This window comes from Hypomesus transpacificus, chromosome 23 (genome assembly GCF_021917145.1).
Source record: "Hypomesus transpacificus isolate Combined female chromosome 23, fHypTra1, whole genome shotgun sequence".
Lineage (NCBI taxonomy): Eukaryota > Metazoa > Chordata > Actinopteri > Osmeriformes > Osmeridae > Hypomesus > Hypomesus transpacificus.
Window position 1 is genome coordinate 6,575,862 of NC_061082.1, and position 25,599 is coordinate 6,601,460.

General features: G+C 43.7%; 1 protein-coding gene across 1 annotated transcript; it reads left to right on the forward strand.

Moving 5' to 3' along the window:
• The first annotated feature begins 6,260 nt into the window (after nt 1-6,260).
• On the forward strand, nt 6,261-20,194 carry wnt10a (wingless-type MMTV integration site family, member 10a). The gene is made up of 4 exons (XM_047047543.1): nt 6,261-6,737; nt 8,253-8,518; nt 11,111-11,484; nt 18,160-20,194. Exons 1-4 carry the CDS (start codon nt 6,652-6,654, stop codon nt 18,682-18,684), a joined length of 1,251 nt encoding a protein of 416 aa, XP_046903499.1. The 5' UTR covers nt 6,261-6,651; the 3' UTR covers nt 18,685-20,194.
• Nucleotides 20,195-25,599: the final 5,405 nt, after the last annotated feature.

Genomic DNA, 25,599 nt, shown 5'->3' on the forward strand with positions numbered 1-25,599 from the left:
GCTAGTATTAGAACTGCAAGAACAAAGACACAGATAAAGGGTGGGGGGTGAGGGCTAGAAAGAGAGAGAAAACTGCTTCAGGTAACCTGACACTATAATGTCCCTACAGCGCAGTGCACTTCTGCAATACTCTATCAATCTTCTCTGAGTTGTTGCTTACTCAGAGTAAATCTGTTCCCAAACTATGTGTGGGGCTTTATCTGATGGTAACGACTTTAATTATAAACCACAGAAAGCTCCTAGACCACCATTCTAGCAGGGAATGCTGAGTGTGTTTGGAGAATGAGACAGTGGTATTTATGAAAGACAAGGTTGGAGGTGGAGGTTCAGCTCTCGTCTGCGTGGCCACGACTCTCTCTCCCCCAGCCCACCCAGCACGGCTCGTGACCATAGATTTACAAGAGGATGATTACCTACACCGATGCTAACCCACCTGGCGCAGACTGTGATCCTGTATTTCTTTGCTTGGGGATGACAAAGGGACTTGTCTTCCTTCTCGGAGGCCAACCGGCTTGGAACTAAACGACCTGACCTGTATCAAAGTTGGCTCACCACAGAAACGTGTACTTTGCGATCACTATCAGTTGAAAAACGCTTCGACTTAAGTAACATCCGTTGTAAATGAGTGTACAGATGAGCACTCTGCCGGTAAATGAAGATATCTTCATTGTTATCCTTCCCTGTGAAAACATTGCTGCCTAACCAGTGGGTGGTTGAGAGACCTGCTGTCCTGTGTTGATGTGGCCCAGTGACTGCATGAAGGAAAACAGCGCTGCTCTGCTCTCTCCAGGTCTGAGTCAATAAACAGCCGTTGTTTGTGGTGTGCTCAATGCCGGTATTCCCTGACAGGAAACTTGTTACTGAAACGTATTGAGTGTTTATTATGATCCGTGTAATGTACAAGTGCAGGATGATGAGAAATGAGGCTACACGGAGCACCATTCAAGCAGGCAATGCACTGCATTTCAATAACATTTAATGCTATTCATTTAAGTTAGTCAAAGGTATGAACAGAGATAAAATGATACTGATGAAGGCCTGTCAGGTGTGGTGATGCAGCTCTGACTACACTACTTCCTTTCAAACACAAGATGGCGATGTTTGAACAGGATGTTGTTGTTTTGTTCCCAGCATTATGCTTCACAGTCCACACATGGAAATAGAACATATCACAAAACAAAGGCTCCTGGTTAGCACTTCAGAGCTTAAGAATGTCAACACTTGGTAAAGGACTTCCCTTAGCTCTTGGGTAAAAGGACCATCCACCAACTCTACAGATTGGCCAAGTTCAGCTGTATTCAGATATATTCAGTTATCTTCTCTTTTTTCAATTGTTATGATTTATTGTCGTATCAATGCTATCTAGGAGGACATTGCCTGTTCAGCTGTAGACAGTCTACTCTCAGCCATGGTGGCCCCAATGGTCATCAATTCTAAACCTGCGGCTTCTCCCTCATTCTAATCTTCATCTCTGTGTCCTCAGAGCACTCCAACTCCACTCAGTGCCTTCCACAAGGATGCCTACTCTCACTAATTTCCTCTTGAGATCTTTATCTCTCTCTCTGTCTCTCTCTCTCTCTCTCTCTCTCTCTCTCTCTCTCTCTCTCTCTCTCTCTCTCTCTCTCTCTCTCTCTCTCTCTCTCTCCTCTCTCTCTCTCTCTCTCTCTCTCTCTCTCTCTCTCTCTCTCTCTCTCTCTCTCTCTCTCTCTCTACCTGGTTCCTGGTTAATGCTTGCCGTTACCGGTATGAGTGCCAGTCCTTGTTTTTGTTGTGATCGCTGTGGTGATAACCAAGATGTTATTGGATGAGTCACGGAAACACAGACTGCCTGTGGTCTCTAAAACACGAGAATCACTGAGAAGAGGCAGGAATTGCACTTTTGAAATGACCAACACATATCTGGATCTCTATGCCAAAAGCAGAAGATGCCAAAATTATTGACTTGCTGATTGTTACATGGCATAACGCCACAAACACACACACACACACACACACACACATACACACACACACACTTAAATAGCTCTAACTGCACACACACCACGCACACACACCCACACACCCACCCACTCACACACACACACACACATACAGATGTTCTTACAAAACAACAACTGAAGCCATGCATGCATGGTGTAATTGCGCTCAATTAGGGATACCCAGGAATAAGTTAAGCGGTAAAGAAAATAAGCAATGGTCTGATTTCCTTGCATAGCATTTCAGGGTGCATGAGAGAGCTAGTACAACAGGTTACATGTAACAGCAACCCAGAAGGACCCCCCACCCTCCTACAAAAGAAAAATACCACTCAGCTCAAACCACAAGCACCTTCCTGGGCATGAGGCAGAGATGAGGCTTTAGAGTCACAAGGCAAGGCAAGTTAATTTATATAGCATAATTCATACACCGTGGTAATTCAATGTGCTTCACATAAGTACACAACAATGTGCTTCACATACATAAATACACAATGAACTAAACAATATTTGTCTCTGAAATTTGGATCATGCAGGCTTTACCTGCAACGCTATTGAATACCTGGAGTATTCTACTTCTTTTCATAGCCAAGCCTGTAGGGTTTAGGTCAATAAAACATGATGACAGGATTTTACTGGAGTTAGCTACGCTAACTGTGAAATTCCCGAAAACAGCATCATTACTCTTACACAGACTAACAGAGCAATTTCTGCATTGTGAAACTTCTCAACTGTACCGATAACACACCATCTGACACATCAGACAAATGCTTTTTTATGTTTCTGTACTGTCCAGTAGGGGGAGCTTCAGTTTTCACAACTGTGCTCCCCAAGGCCCAGCTGTAGTCTCATCATCTCTCGTTTTAGTGAACAGAGTACTCTCACATCCTAGTCTTCCACTGGGGTGTGATAGCCAACCATGGGCCCCGACCACTCTCAGCTGGATAGAGGGTACACAGAGCTGTACAGAGGCGTTGTCTTCAGTTCCGCAAAAAGCTGGATCACATTGTCCCCTGGATACAGTGAGTCCTTACTAGCATTGTATCCAAAGAGGATGCCTCATCGCGAAAGTGGCCTAACAGTCACGTTACAACACTGTATTTGGAGCCGAGGTGGTTTAGCCCCTGCATTTGATTTGCAAGGCCAAGCTTTGCCGTCGAATGACATGGACAACGCCCCCGACTGTATGCCATGCACATACCAACAGAGCCACATGGGGACTTCATAGCCTCAAGCATGTCCACCCGCGATAGAGTACTATTCTAGACATCAGCTTAGACAGTCTATCTCTCTTTCTGTATCTTTCTCTATATTTCAGTCTTTCTCTCCCTCGTTCTCTCTCTCTCTCTCTTTGTATGTCTCTCTCTCTCTTTTTGTATGTCTCTCTCTCTCTCTTTTTGTATGTGTCTCTCTGTCTCCGTCTCTCTCTGTCTCTCTACCTCTGTCTTCCTCTCCGTCTCGTTCTCTCTTTTCCTCTCACCACGAACGAAAACAAAACCAAGCACCGCCCATTGTTAAAAAAAATCACATGAAGTTGAAGATCCCCCCCCCCCCAGGCGTCAGATTTGTGTCCCTTCTGTGTGCCGTTAAGAACGTCCAGAATAAAGTTCCTCTCATCCCCCAGATAGTTTCTGTTGCCACTGGTTAATTGATTGAGACCATACTGTGCTTCCACCCAGAGGATTGCGACACAGCTTCAGGATACAACAACAAGGGCGGCCCAACCTTTAGATTCCACCCGGCATAAGCAGTTCAGCAGAGTGATGTGTAGGAACAATTACATTTTTCTGTGGGGAAGAATTTCTGTAGGTCTAGCTCCTCTCTCAACTAATTTCACAATGTTATTGCACAAGAGAGCATTGCAGTTATATCTGAACAAATTTAAACAGCAACTGCCACAGTATCTCAGTTTATGTCAAAGAACTTCACAACCTGGTCTAGAAGCTACTGTTAATATCTACTGTCTGTATACTCTGAGGCTGGATCTTGGAAAGTGCACAGCAGCTTTCTCTAATTTCAACAGTGCTGCCTGAATGATAAACATCCATTGTAGTTAAAGATTGTTCCTCGAGACCCCGTCATTATTTGGGCATGCTCCTATAATTGGACCCTGGCTTTCTTCTCCTCTGTTCTGCTTCTACACATTGTCCTGTGCTCCTTCCTGAGTGGTTTCTCAACCTTCAGCTGCAATCACTCAGGTATTTGCGCGTTAGAAAAACCAAAAATAGTTCCTCGGAGGAGAGGCTTGTAATTGGCTAACCTCTGCTCTGCCGCTTTCTACTCCCGTCAAAACTCTCCATGAAACACGAACTTGACCTGAACTTAGGTCTGAGCAGAGTGTCAGCTGACAGGTTGGAGGTAATGTGCGGATAGGGTGGGCATTAGTCCGTGTTATTGAACTGGAGGGGTATTTTACAGTTATGGGTATATGTAAATTCAAGTGTGAGTTGAGTGCAGACATATGGTACACATATTTGCCTTGGCTAGTCACTGTGTGTACAGTATGTTATAGACACGTTTATCAGTCTGACAATGAGAGTTGAGATAACATCACTCTTGGTGTCTCAGTAGTAACGCAGTACAAACTTAATTACTGGCAGTTCAATGGGCCTTCAACCTGACGTAATGGCAATACATTATAACAATGTAACTTCATCCGTGATGTGTCCATAAATTCCTTTCAAAAAATCCATAAATTCCTTTCTATTCACGGAAGTAATAGCACATTTGTGTGGCTTTATATGTTAGAGATGTCTATTTTATAGTGGGAGTTACCATGACATTCGTCTTGCTATCTGAGAAACAGTACTGTCTAAGCTTGTACTTCATGGGAATTGTCTTCTCTAGATGCCAAGTCTTACGCAAACTACAGTTTCTCTTTAACAAAGACCTGTCGTAAATTCTTAATCAGACACATAAACATCTGAAGGACTACTGAAGTTTGGAGAATAACAAAGTCAGTTGAAGTTTGAAGAGGACACACATGGAAAAATACTAGAGTTTCTACTTTGTTGGATGTTTGTATAAAGAAAATATTCCAACATAATGCAGCATGTTTTTGTATCTGAATGAAAAAGGCCAGAAATCAGGAAGCTTAAGTTCTTTTTTCCCCTCTGTGACATTTATAAAGTCAGCTCACATTGTTGCCTTCAGATTTACTGCAGACTGAAATCAAAGGTGCTCTGGTCCAGGGACAGGAGGACATAGAAAATATATGTTTCATTTCCTGAAGTAGCATACATCCTACGAGCCTGGCTGGAACGACACTGAGGCAGCAAACTATCCATCTGGTCAAAGGCACGTCTTCCACTGGAAGAGACCTTCACATAATGGGACTGTGAACAGAACTGCCAAGTCAAGGTCTCTGGACATCGAGGCAAGGGTTGATTTGGGACTAACTGTAATGTTCCCACAGCACTCATGATCAAGTTAATCAAACAGATACTCCAGTGAGCAAATTCAAATTATTAAAAGAGTGTGTTTGTGCATGTGTGTGTGTGTGTGTGTGTTTGTGTGTGTGTGTGTGTATTTACCACAGATCTCCTGGCAGTGGCTCCAGCCGCACCAGATGGGGAGACATATTTTTCTGTTTTTCTCCCGCTTGCATCAACATCTTGCCGTTAGTTCTCGGGGAGGAAATATAGACATCCAGCACAATGTGTCTGATGGGATTTGGAGTGTAGGGTTGTAACAGAGTCATAGACACTGGGTTGCGATTCACAAGGTAATGGTACTCTGTGGTTTATGACTGTCGTGGCCCCAAAAAGACTAGACCAATGGGCCCTCGTATATACTTCCTGCCATGAGCTTAAAAGTGGTAAAGCTTTTTTGTAGATTTCAATCATTATACCTTCAACCTCATTAAAATTTAAGAAAAAATCAACCTTTAATGAAAACCATCCTATAATGGGTTTAGTGAACAGGACATCATAGTTAATATCATGCCTTAAATTGGTTGCTTACTGCTTGATGATATTGCACAACATTTATGGAAATGGTTTACCGTTTGTGAAGTTAAAAGTTTATGTATGTTAATTAATATACATTTTAACTATCCTGCATTATTATCATCATCATCATCATCATCATCATCATCATCACTAAAAATCTTTCTGCTGCTTTGTAGCCTGAAGTGAGGACATGCTATCTGGGAGATCTCTTTCTCAACATAAAACACTTGACCTTACTGCTCCTCTACTCCATCCAGTGACGTAGAAGTGGGCTGGCAAAGTAAGTAAGTGCTGTAGTTTAGAATGCTATCAGCATAAGCAAAACATCACACTAGTCAAGACTCGAGACTCGAGATAGTGCGCTGCTGTTGGTACACTCATCGCTTTCGGATGTATTTCTATGCAAATATCTTGGCGGAGCTGTTGGACAATGTGCAGATGTACTGTAAGATAGCATATATGAGTGTTCAGACATTTCTGCCAACTTAGATCTCTTGATTCAGTAAGTTTATATCCCGCAGCTTAACTTTGTCGTTCCACTAGCAACTTGCCCTCAACTCGTATGGCGATTTGGCTAGTATCAGATCTTAAATTTGATCCGCACTTAATCTGAATTGGACCTGTCATCTCAAAAGCGCGCCGCACGAACTTGGACCACACAAAAAAGCGCTCGCATTTTAGAAGGAATATTTAACTTCTTTCAAGCACTCCTTCTCAGTTAGGCTATGTGGCGTCAAAAAGCGATCATAATGGAATTTTCAATCACTCGTCTGATGTGCATCGTGGTGGTCATGTTTCTTTTCGATGAAAGGTGAGCTGCCAGTGATGCTACTCTTGATTGGTATACTTTAGAATTAATTTTGAATAATGGTGGATCCCTCAAAACTTTGTCTGACACTTCAACGGTTGTTAACAATTAATGTTCACGTTTATTTCTGGGAACTGTCACTACTGCACTTGGCTATTTGTTTGAATTTACTCATTCACTCATTCACTTATCAACTTTGTGTCTGCACTGTGAAGAATGTAAAATCGATATTTGATCATTTATATTAGAGGCGTATTGTTTTTATTCAACTTTTATTTTATGTATAATTATGAAACATTTCATGTTGTCCTATTGAATGCCTGAAAGTGTTTGTCGGATGCAGTTGTTGTTTTATGGAGACTGTGTTGTAGAAGAAACATCACATTATCATCTGTCAGAACATGTACTGTAGCTTGAATCAAAGTGGAAACATGCACAAGGGATTCTGTATGTGAATGTTAGCTTGTGATCAGAATTGCAGACCTACTCCATATAGCCTAGAGTCAATTGCAATTAATCACTTGGAATAACAACACTAACTCCTTCTAACTTGTATAAAAAGTTAGGCTATTTAAAAAGTATTGTCTTTGGTTTTACATTGTTAATCTCACCAAAAAGGATATTATCCATTGCTTATTACAATAAAGCAAAGTTAAAATACAAGATAAAGTTTGGTTGAGCCAACTTCCATAATGCATTGAGGTCTAGTTTGAAATTAGCTACAGATGTAAGGTTCATGGAATTTGATTATTTTATGCACTTGATTTTCATTCTATAGTATTTATTTTCTAATACAATTTAATTGAATTGCCTACATTAGAAATATTTAGACAAATGTCAAGAAATAGATGTAATATAATGACAATGGGTAGTTTAATACTTTATTTGTTTGTCCAACAAAATCCAATACTATACATCTTCATGTACATTAAGCAGTTTAACCTAAGCAAAGTATTTGGAATTACACTTCTTACGTGCACCCCACCTGGTCCATCATCTGTGATTTATAATAGTGTTGTATTTACACTATCTAAACTCTCCAAAGTGTACCAAACACCAGGTTTCTGTCACTTCAATAGCTACTGTAGCCCAGTACTCATAATTGATTTCTACAGGGGCATCAATCATTCCTCAGTTGCTAGACATACCTTGCTTAAAGCCACAATCTGGAGTCTGTTTCTTAGCTGAGACTAGACCGGTGTTAGAGGTGTGGAACACAAGTAACGGTGATGGGAGTCGATCCAAGGCCTGGCAAAGCTTTAGTCTCCACTGTTAGACCAAGTCTTTGACTCAGACTTAGGCTGACTTTATCAAGAGATGGTTTGGGCTACACCAATTATCTTTGACCTTTTTTTCTGCGGACAGTCCTACCCTAAGATTACGTGACACTGTGACAACTAAAACAAGTGTCTCTCCTCAAGTATCATCCGATTGTCCAAATAAGTACAACCATGTTTTACCATGACAGACTTGATAGCTTGAACTATATTTAACACCCAATTCCTCTCTGTGTTTCAGGGTAGACTCCAATGAGATCTTAGGTTTGAAGATCCCCAATATTGACCCCATATTGAACGCAAACACCGTGTGTCTAACCCTCCCTGGTCTCAACCGGCGACAGTTGGAGGTGTGCATGCGGAACCCAGACGTGACGGCCTCGGCCATCCAGGGCATTCAAATTGCCATCCACGAGTGTCAGCACCAGTTCAGAGGGCACCGCTGGAACTGCTCCAGTCTGGAGACCCGGAACAAGATCCCCTATGACAGTGTGGTCTTTAAAAGAGGTTGGTACTGCGTACCACTACACACCCTGTCAAATAACGCGTATGATATATAACAGAAGTGGATCAACTTCGTTCATAGACTGTGTAAACTATCCTCGAAATGTGGTAATTTAAATAAGTTAGAGAGCACTAATTATGTTGAATAAATACACCTGGGAACTGCAAGAGACACTAGTAACCATTTGCAACCTGAAAATGTACTCTGAACTTGAAGCAATTATTAAAGTATTATTATCACCCTTGAAAAGGTCTAAGAAACTTCAAGAAAATAACCAACATCTTGGTGACATACTGTCATTGCTTATTTTAAAAGCTTTTTGAAAATGAATCTAGGATTAATCATCAAGAAAGGAATATTTGTTCTCAATGACTGAACTAATATACACTTAGTACACCACATGGTCAGACCAGCTCTTCGTCTGCTCTGACTCATTGTAAGCTGTTATCATTATTAGAAGGCTGGTTTTCTGGCATTCACATAGAGCTGGGGATGTTAGTCCCCAGGCATAGAAACTATTAACAATCAGTTGAGGCGAGACCGTAATACTGTATATCAAACATGTGTTATTGAACTTAATCTGAAATCTGTAAACACTTATTGCAAAACTGCGTTTAGTCGGTTTGATTAATAGCCTGTGTTATTCTTTGTTTAAATAGGACTTTGGCAAGTGGTCATTATGAAATTAATACAGGTTAAGTCTTATTTACTTTTCATGAATATCTTTTACGGATTGCTCGTGACATGCATTCCCTAGTCTAGTTGTTTGTTTTGGTATCTAATTTTACTACAGGAAACTGATGTCACGTCCTCTTTTCATCAAACATTTATTTATTTGTTGATTCATTCTGACAGGTTTTATGGGACCCTGTATCCACGTTAGGTTGAATTAAAACTAGGCTTAAAAAAGCCATTGAGACACTTGAAGTGCCCAAGCCTTCCCGGGGCTGGCCTAATGCTTTTACTCTCTGCCAGTGCAAGTGCTGTGAATTTGCTCTCAGCACTTTCCCAACTCTCAGTGGCAAAAGCATAAACCTGTTTAGTTGGTTTCTGTAACACAAAGTGACAGTTTTCTTTAATCTTTAATTCATTTTCCCACTTCTTCTGCCATCAGTTCATCCGGGCGTGCCTCTCACTGTAAATTATTTGTTAGATTGATTTGTTCCAGGGCTCCCGCCTGCTAGGGAAGAAATCTAAAACAGCATTTTCATGTATGTGTCTCTGGGCTGCATCTAAGTGCCATCTGTCCCCAATGGAATCATGGCAAGATGGGGATAAAAAAAAAGTACCAGAGTGTGTATGGGATGTGTATAAGAGTAAGTGTGACATAGACGTGAAGAGAGTATCAGTGCGGGTGTGTGTTTGCGATGGTCAGTTTGAGCACCAGCCAAATGATATTATTTGACACTTCAAATTCCAGGTGCTTGTTGATTCAGTGACCAGGTATAAGTCAAGGTCATTGAGCTGATTTTTCCCACATCAGGACCAATAGAGTGTTATTTATCTATGAGTTATTCATACTTCATACAAGGTGGGCTACAGAGGTGACAGAGGTGAGATCGAGCCATGTTCCGTAGTCTAGAGAAACAAGCCCCAATCTGCAGTCAACGCTGTCTTTTCAGATGGCTAACACAAGGTCACAGCCACCTTGTTCAACGTGGACACTGTCACTAATTAAAACTTGCCGGCTGTTTCAAACCCACGTCTTGTAAAGAGGACTTCAAAGATTTGCTTACTCTGCAAAGCCCAAGCCGAAACAGAACCAGCTTTAATTTGTCCGGCAAGACTACTCATCAGACCAGCATGCCTCACCAAACCTCCTCTGTTACAGCTGTCCAGAGGTAGCAGCCATACTGGGATGATTAGAGCTGTGAGGCAGTAGGCAGCACTGCGTGTGATTATAGCCACAGCAGATCAAACGACTGCCAACGGTAGCTAGCTAGCCAGGTTGATGGTAAACATGTTGGAGGGCCTCCTTAAAGGGGGAAGCTTAAAAGAGGATTAACAGGGGCGCTTCATGTCTTCAGCAGGTCGACACACAGGCAGGCAGGGAGGCTGGTAGGCGGGCAGGCTGGCAGGCAGGGGGCAGGTAGGGGGCAGGCAGGGGGCAGCCAGGGGCAGGTAGGGGGCAAGTAGGGGGCTGGCAGAGGGCAGGTAGGCAGGAAGGCTGGCACTGGCAGACAGGGTGGCTCAAGTGGGCTTGCAGGGTAGCAGGACATTACAGTTGAGGACAGGCAGACAAGAAGGCAGGCAGGCAAGCAAACAGATGAGAAGTGGTAGATAAACATGGCAGACAGACAGTAGGATCACTGGCCTATAATCACTATCAGATCTGTGTGTCAGGAGGGTGGCCGCTCACATTCAACTCTCCCATGAGACACATTGCCCCCCTAATTGCTATTGTCCCAGATGTTCCTGTGTCTACCTCTTTTACAAGGCTACAGTATGTCCTGTATGTAAGTGTGCGTATGTACTTGCATGTGGTTCTTCAGCAATCAGTCTTATCCCGCCAATAATGAGCAACAGTATAAACTAAGCAGAACACAGACTATAGAGACCAACCCAATCACCCTTTCTCCACCACTGGTCCGCAGGTTTCCGAGAGAGTGCGTTTGCTTACGCCATCGCGGCCGCGGGGGTGGTCCATGCCGTGGCGAACGCCTGCTCCATGGGCAAGCTGAAGGCCTGCGGCTGTGACGAGAAGAGGCGCGGGGACGAGGAAGCGTTCCGGATCAAGCTGAGTCGTCTGGAGCAGGAGGCCTTCCACAGGGGGAAAGGCATGGTTCACGGCGTCATGGAGCACTTCCCCGCGGACCTCCCCGGACCCCAGGACTCCTGGGAGTGGGGTGGCTGTAGCCCTGATGTGGACTTTGGAGAGAAATTCTCACGCGATTTCCTGGATGCCCGTGAGACATACAAGGACATCCATGCCAGGATGAGGCTGCACAACAACAGAGTTGGCAGGCAGGTGAGAGGAGTCGGCTTGCTGAGAGTGGCCATGTGTGTGACTGTGTGTCTGTGTGTCTATGTGTGTGTGTGGCTGTGGCTCAGGGGGAGAGGGCCGTCTGTTAAACACAAGATAGGCAGTACGTTCCCTGACTCCTCCAGGCCATTCGCTGAAGTGTCCTTGAGCAAGACTCTGAACACTCCCGATGGGCAGGCTAGCCCCGTGCACGGCAGTTCCGCCGCCATCAGTGTTTGAGTTTGATTGTGAACGGGTGATTGAGAGGCAAAGAATTGAAAGCGCTTCGAGTACCGCTAAGGTAGAAAAGCGCTATATAAATACAGTCCATTTACCATTTGTTTGTGTGTGTGTGTGTGTGGTCTTTTTGAGTTAGGCACACTTTTCTAACCAGATCCCCTTTCTCCTTACATGGTTGTTATGGTCATAGCCATAGCTCTTACCCATTCAAGCATTTTGTATCTATGCATGCTCAATTTAATCTACCTTTGAGCTTAGAGGGAGCCTCTCTACTTCTCAGTCTCATAGCTATAGGATTTAACACAGCCAGAACAGTCCATCAGACCAGGAAGATTTACAACTTCTTATTAAATAACAGCAAACCCTGTATAATTGTATGCACGTTGATAAGCAATGTGTGTTGTGTATACCTTATTAAGTATTATTATATAAAAATGGTGGACTTGATTATCTAAATGAAAGCAAATTGTTCCCTTTGTGTTCTTTGGACAGTTTTACGAAATTGATTTCATGCTGTGCCCTGTCATTGTTGCTCTGGAATTGGACTAATTGGATAATGTGACTGTGACTAGTATGCCTACAGCTGAGAGTTGACAGGTGGAGTTTCAGGTGGAGTGAGAAAGTTAATAAATAAGTTCAGTCGTTCCTGTAAGTTAGACCGTGAGCACAACTTGCCTACGTAGAAAGCCCAGTGTTGGGTCTGTTGTGCCTCTGTATTCACGAGATGTATCACCTCAGGCCAATAGGATCCCACGCCTTGCATCTGTTTCAATGTCTGGTTCCCTCTCGACTTCCCACCTGTTCATTGAAAAATCTGTCTATTTATAGATGCGGGTGTGACAGCAGATGTGACCAGTCATGAACGTAAATTACTTATTTCAGTTAACGATATAACAAGATTTTCAAGTCTCCAACATTGCCATAGATTGTGAAATATCCTCCTGCCTGTCTGCCTGTCTCCATTCACCATGAGGGCTATCGCTTGTGTGGCCAGTGATGTAAATGACATGGATAAGCAGTGATTGCTCCCAGCGTTTTGACACACACAACAGAAGCAGGAGTAAATTGCTCATTGTTCAGCGCTTCCTCCTGTGTAATTTGGTCGTGTATCGCTCCATCAGTTTACTTCTGGTTTCCTTGATTATTCAGACAAAACACAAATGTGGAGCTGGTTGGACAAGCCCCGCCACAGACCTTAGATGGGTTAGATGACCCAGACCCTCATAGAGGAGAACTAGACATATAGATGAAAACTAGCAATAAACTCAGAATATAACTTTGGAGAGAGTGATTGTTGAAGAAGGTCATATTTGTTTGTGGGTTTATATAGTAGTATGTGGTTGGTGATCGTTTACTTTGAAGTACAGGCGTGAGTTAATGATTTGAACTTAACTAAACAGTAATTCCGGTTCAGAATAAATATGTTACTTTTACTCTACAACAGCTGTCAGATCTGGTGTGAAATTAAATAGATGAGTTTCTTCGTTTGGGCACATTTCACCTGTGTTTTTGCCAAGAGCCCCATTTGGCAACAAAGGAGTAATTGTGTGTTATAAACCTATTAACTACTGGGACATGTCTCAATTCTGTCAAGACTTGATTCTCAAGAAGATACAAGGAAACCAAAACTTACAACAGAGGCAGGAGTTGAAGCAAAAACTACCATTACAAGTTTATTTAGTAGCTACTGTGCTTCCTCAACCACAGGCTGCAGTTCTGCATTATGAGAATGCTGAACTATAATATAGCTTCAAAGGCATCTTGATATCAAACAACCATCATGTGCATGTGGCACTTGATGGTGGTTTAAATGATCTATTGAGGACAGTTCAAATATATAACCATTTGCTTCCCATCTTTTATGAAATCACAAACATCAATACCTCAGTCTTGTAAATAAATACTATTGAGCTCCACTTGTGTTTCTGCGCTGAATTGATCAAGCCTAGTGACTGTATATTGGTTCAAAGCCTTGGCCTGCTGCTGGTCTCTCTGAGATCAGGTTGCACGTGCTCAGGGCCGCCAAAGTTGTCACAGCACAGGCCGTATATCACCTCACTAATGAGACTAAAGCTTAGGAAAACAATGGCTGTGTGGAAATGTAATATAGCAAAGGCTGCACACATCACAGATAGCCAGGAGTATTACTCAGTTAGACGCTGCTATACAAAAGGCTTGCGCCTTGAGGACTTCAAACACAGCAAAGAGCCCCTTACCTCTACCAGCCCCCCAGAATCAAACAGAAAACACTTGACAGGTGAGGCCTCTAACCCTCCTCCTTCTTATCCTCCTCCTCCCCTCCATCCTAGGAAGCTGTGTTTTGTGCAGGAATGTGGTGGTTTTAGTAGGGTATACATGTCGCCTCATGCCCACCCTCAGGTTCTCACGACGTTCAGTCTTGTTAAAAGCTCTAATTAGTGGCTGCTGGCTGTTTGGAAACAGATGTTTAAACCCTGAAAAAGATTTTAGACATCAAACACGACGCAAAGTAGAAAGAGATTTGCCCTTCCTTCCCCTACTTAAAAAATATAGATTTTCAGACAAGTTTATAAGGGAAAGAGATGTCTTCCAGAAAATAGTATTGATTTCTCCCCCCAAAAAATCCATCTTGTTTTTACAATTTCCTCTAAAAAACATATAATACTTGTTTAGCAGCCTCATAGTTTGTCATCAGGGTTAGCAGTGTTTAAGTTCTGAACATAATTTAAGTTTCATTGATTCTGTCTCATTGTTTACAATAGCTGTCAATGTCAATACTTTTTTCTGTTACTTGAGTCGTAAATTCCTTCAACAGCATTTCATTGGAACCTGGCTATTGAAACTACAGTATACACTCTAGAACAAACAGTCACCATCAACTAATATATCATATATTACCTTGTATGAATGCCAAGATAAGCAACAACTCAGAAAGTTCATTTCCCAACACAACTAACCCACTAACACAAACTCACTTTAAGCAGGTCTCTCTCCTCACACCTGTATCTTAGTGGTAGGTGTGGCGTAAACTAGGATGAGATAATATACAGGCTCTATATCACAATGGATATAGATGGGAACTGCTTGTGTGTAATATAACATCTAACAGTCTCCTGGTCTGATCTATTGACACATTGGTGGCCCTTCTCATTGAGAGCATTTCACATCATTGGAGGGGGATGAAGCATTCCTCGGGGTCTGAGAGTACAGCTTTGACGTTAGATGCTATTTAATCTGTTCTAGCCTTTTGGCCCCGGTTCAGACAGACTCCGAACCACAACAAATGCTCTGCACTGTAAAAGGCACAGCAGGTGGAAGTGCTTATGGTCGTAATAACGTTTTATTAGAGGGCCCAAATGAGAGCTGTGGATGTTGTGTACAATTAACCGAGAGTAATACTTTTGCACATGGTGGTTATGGTGCAGTTAGAGATGGTTGCAGTTTGGTCTATTTGTTTCCCTCTGAATACATGATTGTTCTGTGTCAGTTATTGCGTGTCCCTGTATAACTGTTCTTTGATGGGCTGTTTGATTGAAGTGATGCTGTGACTCTTTAAGTGCCTCCGTGGGTTTTGTTTGTGATCTTTGAAATAGCGTCTTTTGCGTCTCGTTAATGGCTGCTGGTGCATGACTTTGAACAGAGCAATGCTGCATGTAGTCTAGCCTATCTGGACTGAGTTGTAAGAGTTAATGCAGACTCCACTGTAGTTGAAGCTCTGGTGTGAGTGACAAGGAATCAGACCCAAGCCTTCCATGGTTAATACAAAGCATCTCCCATGAGACCAAAAAGAAACACGCTTCTTGTGGTTTGAGGAGAAATATATGTCTCACTCGGTATAACGATACAATAAAAACTGGTGAGTTTCAGAGAGGAAATTATCAGTAAATCATATTGTAGTTTCAAACCACCTCTACTACACATGCAATGCCTAGTACAGGTTGTGGTCCTAATCTGCCTCCAATATGTCTTTTTTGATCTCAGCTGGTTCCTACTTTATAGAAGGGTCTGTCTCACTCTTCTCCAATTAAAACAGGCCAGATGTGTGTTTCCAACAGTGGTCTACCAATGAATTTGGGGGCAATTACCTTAAAACAAGTTTTTTTCCTCCTTTACTCAAATTAAGCAAATGTGTCAGACCTATGTTACAAACTGTTCATTGAGAAAGGCTAACCCAGACAAGACGCATATCTCTATTCCTATAAAGACGGGCCCTGTTGGTGTACTTGTATAACAGTGCCCAGTTCCGCTATAGCATAGGGCACAAACAAATATCTGTTATCAGTACGCTTAGCATTACATCTACCACCACTCCCCACCCCTCCTTCACTCCCCCCAAACTGACATCCCCAATGGCCTGTAGGGCCTCAGGCCTCAGATGGCGTTTAAAGCAAAGCCCAGTTCCGCTTCCAGAACAGCCAATAAATCACAGCCATATCAGCGTCTATTGTCAGACTAGAGAGCTAGTCTAGTCTGGAGCTCTTGTCTCCTGTCTCTTGTCTTTCTTTTCCTTGATCTTGATCTTTTTTCAATCTCTCTCCGTTTCGATCTCTCTCTCTCTCTCTCTCTTTTCTTTCTCTAACAGTCACACAAGCGCACACACATTTCCTCTGCTTGTGCCACAGGCACATCCATGCCGGTCATGCCCCCAGGTGCACCCTAGGAAAACAACGAGGAGGAAAAGGAACAGTGTCAGACGCCACAATCTCCCATCAGACCACGGACGAAACGCTCTTTCTTTATGTCAGATTGACTGGGCCACTTATGGCAAGAGCAGACAGCTCCTGTTTCCTGCTCTGTGACAGCGGAGGTTTTCAACCTCCTGGGTTTGAAAATTCCCCTACTTATCCAACCTTCCATATCTGTCACGGAACAAATATGCCCAGACCTCAGGAGGGTACCTACCTCTGACATCTCTCATTGCACAGTAACAACCACGTCCCTTCTCTTGAAACAGCTCTATATTTAATCGCAGCACATCATGAAAACCAGAGCAGTACGGATACAATTATAATGCAGAGTTTGGTTTGTATCTTAAAGTGTTTAAAGTGGGTTACGATGAAATAATGACAGGGTGTCCTTTGTGTAAAGCCATACGGACTAAACCCTGATGTAGAGACTAAGATTAATAGAAGGCATGAGGGCTTCTCTTCAGGTTTGCACCGGTGGTCTGTTGAGCCTCTGATCAATTGATGTCAAGTTTGGACTCTTCCGTCAATTCAAGAGGGTTGTTTTCCTTTACCCGTCATTCCTAACGGATGAGTCAAGTGGTCCCATTTATCACTCCTTACCATATCCATTCATTCACAGACGGAGGACAGAATGAGCAGGGGAGGGGAGAGAGAGAGGGAGGATGAGAGAGAGAGAGAGGGGGGGAGAGAGAGAAAGAGAGAGAGAGACAGAGAGAGAGAGAGAGAGAGAGAGAGAGAGAGAGAGAGAGAGAGAGAGAGAGAGAGAGAGAGAGAGAAAGAGAGAGAGAGAGCACTTTCCCGCTCTTCAGTGGGAACACCCACGGCAGACCCTTAAAAGGAGACCCACTGCACGCAAACCAAGCCTTTAACAATTCATCATTCACTTCACCTCTGAGGATCTGCCTTTGGCATTTGTTCAAAAGGACCTTTATATTAGAACAGTGGGTGAGTGAAAGACTGGAGCCATCAGCTCCAACATAGGACACGGGTTCTGTTCAAGACACGGTTAAATTCTGATGACGTTTTTCTGAAAGCAGAGATTAAACCCTTGTTTTTCCTTCTTTATTGTAGAAGTACGTGGGTTGTCTTGTAGAAGTGGGCCCACTTAGCTCAAACAAGCTATCCTTGGACAGGAAAAAAAATAGATCACATCTTTAGAATTTCTATTATTTTTGGAGGGGAGAGTCAGAAAAAGGAGAGCCAGAGTGCTGTGTGTGGGACTGCTGGCCCTGAGGTGTGTGTTTGTGCCCGCGCCTGCGCCTGTTGATAGGGGCGTCTGTAGGAGCATCTGTCAGTGCTCTGGGTGGCCCCCTGTTCCTGGCGGTAATTGGATCTAAAAGTTTATAACTCAGGCTGACAGACGAGTGTATTGTGGAGAGAACAGGGAGGTCTCCCAGAGTGTGGGAGGGACATCCTCAACAGGGACTTCAACTTGGCATTTTACCGAAAGAGGCCCATGTCTCTACTGGTCTATTCCTCCATGTTCAAACATCCGAAACAGTGATACAAGACCACCATGTGACTACAATACATGCTAAGGACATGCCTGCATGTCTCTCTGTCCACCTTTAACATGAGTGTCTGAGTCTGTGAGGGAAATGAGGATGCTATTCCCTTTGGGAATACAGTCTTGAATCCATTGTGGATAAACCCCACCCCCAGCAGCACCGCATTTCTTGGGGACTAACAGTTCCATTTGGCTGATGTTTTTCACATGCCCGCCCTCTCTTTATCTGCCTCTCTTCATCTCTCTTTCCCTTTCCCCTCCTCCCAGGTGGTGATGGATCACATGAGGAGGAAGTGCAAGTGCCATGGTACGTCGGGCAGCTGCCAGCTGAAGACCTGTTGGCAGGTAACCCCAGAGTTCCGGGCGGTGGGTTCGCTGCTCAAGGAACGCTTCCAAATCGCCGCGCTCATCAAAGCCCACAACCGGAACACTGGTCAGCTGGACCACCAGAACCACCACAACAGCCACCAGAACCACCAGAACCACCACAACCACCACAACCATCACCACCACCCACACCGGCGCCGGGCCAACATCAACGAGCTGGTCTACTTTGAGAAGTCACCCGACTTCTGCGAGCGGGATTTGGGCTCGGACGCGGCAGGGACACAGGGACGGATCTGTAACAAGACCAGCCCTGGGATGGACAACTGTGAGAGTCTTTGCTGTGGCAGAGGCCACAACATCTTACAGCAGACACGCAGCGAGCGCTGCAACTGCAAGTTCCACTGGTGCTGCTATGTGGTGTGTGAAGAGTGCAGGATAACAGAGTGGGTCAGTGTCTGCAAATGAAGAAAACAGCGGAGACCACGAAAGACAAAGACTTTGTTTTGATTTTTTAACAAACAGGGAGAGACTGCAATACACCCTTTCCCTTTTGCGACGGACTGCCGTTTCCACTGGTTTGAATGGAAAGCACCAGAGGAGACCAGAGTAGAGCCAGGGCCAGAACCAGAAGCATGCACGAAGAGAGCGTGCACAGCAGCATGAGTCCCACCACATCAGCTCAGAGAGTCTGGATCTGCACTGTCTTCACTCCCTGAGAGTGGATTCACAGGATTAGGTTTGATAGATAGAAACTATAGGAACACCAGTGACATGAACATGGACAGGATTGGTAACTGAGCTCTCTATCATTTAAACTGGGATTCCTAAACTGATAAAATACCTGATTCAATCTATTATGTGTTGATTGCAAATGTATGGAATCTGGTCATTTAAGAAGAAAATGAGTGAAAATAAATAATTTGGACTTCCAGTGCTTGGTTCAGAAAGAACATGTAACTGCATTTTATTTTACTAACCCTTTACAAATTGTATCGGTACCAGACAGTTTGGTTATGTCATGTCCTTCCATCCCCTGTACCATACTACCTTTCTTACAGTGTAAAAATGTGGACTGCAATATTTTAATCAAATGAATCCTCCTCAGTGGCACCTTGAAGAAGATTAAATGAAAAGGGCCAGAGGACAGCTGCATCAGAGATGAAGTGTCGACTCCCTACCTATTAACACTAATGGAACTAAGTGATAGCGGGCTAAGCCAATCAAAAGACTGAAGACAGAGTGGAATAAGTATAGACTAACCCAATCAAAACACAACATGGACAAATAATCAATGCTGCTCCTGTTAACCCCCCTCCTCTTGTCCTCCCCTCAGTGGCAGAGACCATGTCAGTGTACTGTACAGCTGTTGTATTGTCATTTCAAAAATCACTATCATATCATCCATCTATTCAGTTTAAATGTCATGAATCAATCATTATACTGGAGTATCATTAGTGGTTGGACAGATCCATAGTTTTGTTGTATTTAATTTAATTCCCAACCCCAAAGCAAATGTGTGGATGTCATCTTATTTCCCAGTTGGTTTGTCTGTTATGTGTGTGTCTTGTATTGTGTTATTCATGTGTAACGTCCTCGTAACTGTCAAAATGCATTCCATCCTACTGCACTGCATCTGACCAATCAGGTGTTTACCGTTTGCTGTGACTGTTCAGAACAACTGATCATCTATGGCAGGTGTACTGGCACATGTGATGTTGCTGCAGACAAGATGTTGGCGCATGCATTTTGTTCCAGATAACTTATAATTTGGGGATACCAATTCATAGCGATATGCATCTTGTCATAAATGTATTATTTTTTGTTGAATGATAATTTTCTAAGTTATTTTTCGTTGATAACTTAATATTTGTAAAACAATAAAGAGTGTAATTATAAAAGGGACTTTGAATTAATGAAAAAAGAAGACAACATTTACGAAATTGGTAAAAGGCATTTAATAAACAGTTGAAAAGTATTTCATGAGTCGGCCGCCGTCCAAGCTCCTTGTCTGTATTGTGCACGCCTTGCTGTATACATGATGCAGGATATCCCCATATAGGAAATACCCTGAAAGAGCCTCCAATAACCTCCATTGGGAGGTGTTAGTGTTAGTGTAAAACCATGTGAGACTTCATGAGAGGGCACTTCAAGTCCACCGTCAGCGGTTTCTGTTTGCGTGCAAGCGGCAGCTCCAGAGATGCTTGCCTGTACGTTCTAGCTCACTGATGTGTTCCTCGGCTCAGCTCCCCCTGTGTGGGGGGAAGTCACCAAGTCAAGTGTAAAAATGTGAGAGATACGCTCTCAAAGTAAATAGATGTGCACTATTTATGTGCAGAGTCATACAGAACTATTCTTATCCAAACATACAAGCTGAGTACCCTTCCCCCTTCTCTATCTCTCTTTTCCCCTCTCCCTCTCCCTCTCCCTCCTTGGTAGACCTACAGTAGCAGTTAGAATGCTGTATCTTCTTAGTGCATTGACGCCAAGGTAAGAGCAGTTTGTGTTGTGAGAACTTGTCCTCTCCTCAGAATCATGGATTGACGTTTGACATTTTGCAACCTGAACAAAAATGTCCCCGGGCCCTTCCTCCACAGACAGTCACTTTTATCTGCGGCCAAAATGCAGTGAACTGCTGATCATTTGTGCCTTGTGTAAACATTCCCTCTCATAAATTAATCAAAAAAGCATTCGTGCAAGATCACCTCAAGCCTAGCTTTGATTACAACTTTTGTCGTCCTTTTTATCTGACAAAAAGAACCCATGCCATAACCATTTGATTCATGAATGGTTTGACATAATAAAGACTATTACTGTAGATAACAAACATTATCAATCATTTTTTTAATCTACTTCATATCTCAAGGCTAACATGTCTGGACTTCATCATAATTTATCAGAACAGAATCTGGAATTCAAAGACCCTAACGTTATTCAAGATGTATGAAACATTTTTGGTGATTGAGATTGTTGTTTTGAACTAGCAGGATGTGTGTAGGCTGAACTTAAAGAAACTGTCTGAGATTGCAGTAGATCAGAGGACACCCAGGATACAGAAGTGTAGGAAAAATGGTTTGATGACATTGCTCCTGAAGGCTAATCTTATCTGTACCTGAAAACATGCACTGGCTCCCAAGTTGCTTGATGGGAGTTTGTGCATGTCTTTTAATAAGTGAGACCAGGGTTCAATTCCCAAGCCAGGTCACACAAATTCCTTCGTAATTCTTAGGTTCATCTCTACAGATCTGATCCAAACCACCCCCGCAACACTTGTGAACATCTGAGCAAATCTGGTGCCCCATGTCTGACCTTGTTGGGTTACACCCTGGAAAGCATCGAATTAAAAACCAGAGCCGTGTCAACGCTAGCCAGCCATATATTTTGAGAGTGGGATCAAGATCTTGACTCTACCCAAAAAATGCACAAGACCAAAGACTCTGGTGCATTGCTCTGGTCAAATGAGCCTAAGCTAGCCTAGCCTATGTGGTGCAGCAGTCTGCACCCATAAAGCTGGGCAGAGCTGCCACTGCAGCTGCACTGACTTTACTACATCGCTACCTCCTGAACTGAACCGCCTGGAACGCCTGATGAGAAATAAACGTTATTCTTCTTCGTGCATAAAAAAAAGGGTGAATAGAGCACAGAAGATCACAGTAGACCAGTCCATACAAGCAACTGAGGGAGAGTGCAGTACTGTACACACACACGCACATATGCATCTTTGACACACACACACACACGATTGTACGCACACACACGAAATAAGGTGGATCGACTGCATGCACTCCATTGCGGGGAGAAATAAGTAATCGTGATTTCTTTTGTTGAACACAAATGCACAGTGAAATCCACAGGTAATCGCTGTGGCGTGTCTATTGAGAGAGGGACATGATTCAGCTCTGCCTGTTTGGCCATGCACGCATAGGGTAGGGTTTGTTATCTTAGAGGACCCATCTGAGGCTTGTTGGTTTCATTGATGGAAACTCAAAAACACGAACTGAACTTTGACCTCCTAATCGGCGTGAGAGACCACACGTGAGTGCTTTTACAGTAAAGGTGGGGTCTTCCAGCCTTGTGAGGTGTTTGGCAGAAGCAACTCTTCTGAGGGCTGAAGAGAAAGCACAGAGGCGCAGAACGCAGTTTGAGTTTCGCTTCCCACTCCCTTTCCTCTCTCTTTTTCCCATCTTCCCCTTCTGGCCGTATTAGTGTCCTTATCAGCACAGGCACTGGCTTCGTGATTGGCACAAATGTTGTTTACAGCCACTCCTATTTGCGTCCAGGAAGAGACCTTCCCAGTGTGGCACAGCCAAGTGCCTCGATCTCCACATCCTCATAGGTGTCCTTTCAGGCGTCTCTAGGCTTTAGGAGGCTAAACGTGGCCAGCAAATAGACTTCAGAAATGACCTGTCTGAGTAGGACTGAAGTCGGGGGGTTGCGTAACACATTTCCCACGTGACATACAGTGGATACATAAATCAGATTGAAATAGGTCGTTATTCCGCCCCCAGGTCAGGAGGTGGTGGTGATTAGCTGCAGCTGGGTGTCCTGTCCTGGAGAGGCCTGAGGAGAATGAGCAGCTCAGGTCAGATCCGAAAAGAACTCCCACACCGAGCATTAATCCCATTAGGACTAGGAGTTTACCCTGGAGATTACACTGGTGCAAGTCACTTTGATTTCTGCCTACATCATCCAATTTGTTCTGAGGTAAAAAAAATAATATGAAGCTGTATAATCAAGTGAAAATGTATGTACCTTATGTGCTTGATAATACAACTTGCTGTATGGGACACCACTCCTCTCCATCCCAGCCCAATTGAAATATGGTTCTCATGGAAGTACATTGCTATAGGACTGCAACACTGACCTTATAATAAACATACAATGGGCCTAGTTTGTGTCTGCAGAGTAACTTAAGTCCACATTGAAATTCAGTGTGACAGGAAAGAACACATTGCAAAGCCCACTTCACATTATCTCATAGGACCTCCTGCCTCCATCTGTCAGCTTCTTTACAAATACTTGATCTGTGCTAACGTTCCAGTTTGATCCATATCACTTATTCATGGCCTGTGTCAGCATGAATGGTATTGAGGAGGAAAGAGGGATAATTTTGTGTGCCTTACTTCATGAAATATTGAAAAGAGGCCAGCAAGAACATGCTTTTAACACCATTTGGAGCATGTTCTGTCCAACCTCAGCCGAGACCACAGAGTAGATTTAGTTCCATTTTCATGAAGGCTGTGAGAGGCGGTAGTCATGAAGCCTCCCCACCCTAGCGACTGTTCCACTTTACACTTGCTGTAAGCTCTGTGGCCCTGTCTTCACCAGCAGAGAGATGAGGAGTGACACGAGGATCCACTGAAATATTCATCTGCAGGGTTAAATATTTCCTCCCCAGCGCAGCTATAAATGGACTGAAGCCAGAAGCCCAGGGTCCAGCAGGGTCTCCATGGGGGAACAGCTTTAGCCTGACAGCCTTCCACGCTCCCCTGCTCCCCTGTCTGTCATTAGATCCAATCTGGGCCCTGTTTAAGTGGGCCCCCCAAATTGAAGCTCGCTGAATACTGCATGACTGCTACTTAAAAAGGGGCTTCCTTCAGACACTTGTTGCATCTTTCATAGGACATTGCGTCCTTAGGCCACTGTCGTGCACAGGGATTCATCTAATGGAGAGGGACACTGAGGAAAGTTTTGTTGCCCTGGAAGTTGGGAGTTATCTCAAGCTGCGCTGTTTGAACATTGCTGTGCTGGACGTCTTTGACTAAAGGCAAATATTTCAAAATCTTTTACATCCCTTCAAATGGAATTTTGAACCTCAGTAAAACTCCCTCATGTCCTCATACTACTGGCTTTACATAAAGGAAGTGCTTTTTTACAGGCAGATCTTAGGTCGTTGGTATTCGTGATTGCTCTTAAACTGAGGAATGTACTTAAAATGTCATTAGAAAACAATCTTTTATCTGTCATGTCTGGGGCGCATATTTGAGTCATCTGTCTTACATTCTCTAGAACGTACACAGCTGGGGCCCAACATGTCAGACCCTCTCTCCTATGTTCTCCTGCCCACCTCTGTGTCCATGAGTCAGATCGGAGAACTCTGACACTCGGTCACCATTAAAATCTTTGTCCAACCCCCACCCTCCTCAAACCCACCCCCCGCAGCCCCCACCAACCCATGCCCCCTGAACCTTCCCCGGTAAGGTCTGGCAGGCTCCCATAACTGACCCCACGTTCTTCTGCTTTGATCACCGTTATCTTCACCAAATGAGGTAAATTGCTGCATCACCAACCAACCCCTCAGAAGATCTAAAGAGTAAAATTAGCAATTTCAGCATTAATAACATAAAACCTACGCGCAACGTTACCCTTTAATCTTGTTCCTCCTCCCTCCTTCTCCTCCTTATTTTTCTCCTCTTCTTGTGCTCTGTTCTTTTTAAGTCTTTGACCAACAGGAAGCCACAAAGCCACGGTTTCCGAGTTTGGTCCCATAACATGAAGTCAAAGAACCTAGGGCCATAACATCAGACAGATCTGAAGGTGATGTGTAGCCAGCTGACAGTTTTGGAATATGGAGCTGTGGTTGGAGCCCTGTCAGGTACAGTGCTGTCTACCTCTGGATAGATCACTCAGGGAAGGTAAGCTTCAAAGTGTCTGTGAATTTAACAAATGTGGTTTGGCTCCGTGCACACTGAGAGGACTTTTCCATTGTGCTTTGTCACACTGACCCATCCGATTGTTACTAGGAAAGTTTAGCCGCATTAGTGACGGTGTGATTTATCACAAGAAGGTTGCCTGGCTAATTTGTGTAGGAAGGAGTGGATCTCTTAGGAATCCCCTTGTACCAATTTTTTATGCATCATGTAATAACATGTTAATACAAAGTGGCTGGCAAAGTAATTGCACTGGTATTACACAGATACACAAGCAGCTTGATGTTAATTGCTACCAACTGCAGTAATTCAGACAGTCTTTGGTTTAAGCCTTTATAGTCCCTCATGATGGCAGGCAGGCCGCAGTATGATTGCATGTTGTAGTCGAAGTCATTTATCGAAAGCCATGGCCAACATCTCTAATGGCAGCTCTGTTGCGTGGCCTAATCAACACAGCAGAGCTTGAGAGCAGTGATGTCTACGGATACATTTGGGTCCATCAGAAATCTGTCTTCCTTGAGTCGTAAAGAAAGACAAGGCCTCTGGCCATTTCTGCTACCTTAACTAAAGTTCACTGCTCCCTGCTCAGACCTGCAGAACTGAGCTCACAGATCATTCCTGACATTTTTCCCTCCTTCCTCGGCTGCCAGGATTTTGCCGGGAAACATGTCTGCTGCTTGTGGCACATGTGTACTGGTATGTTTGGGGACACACCTCTGCCTGCGAAGAATCT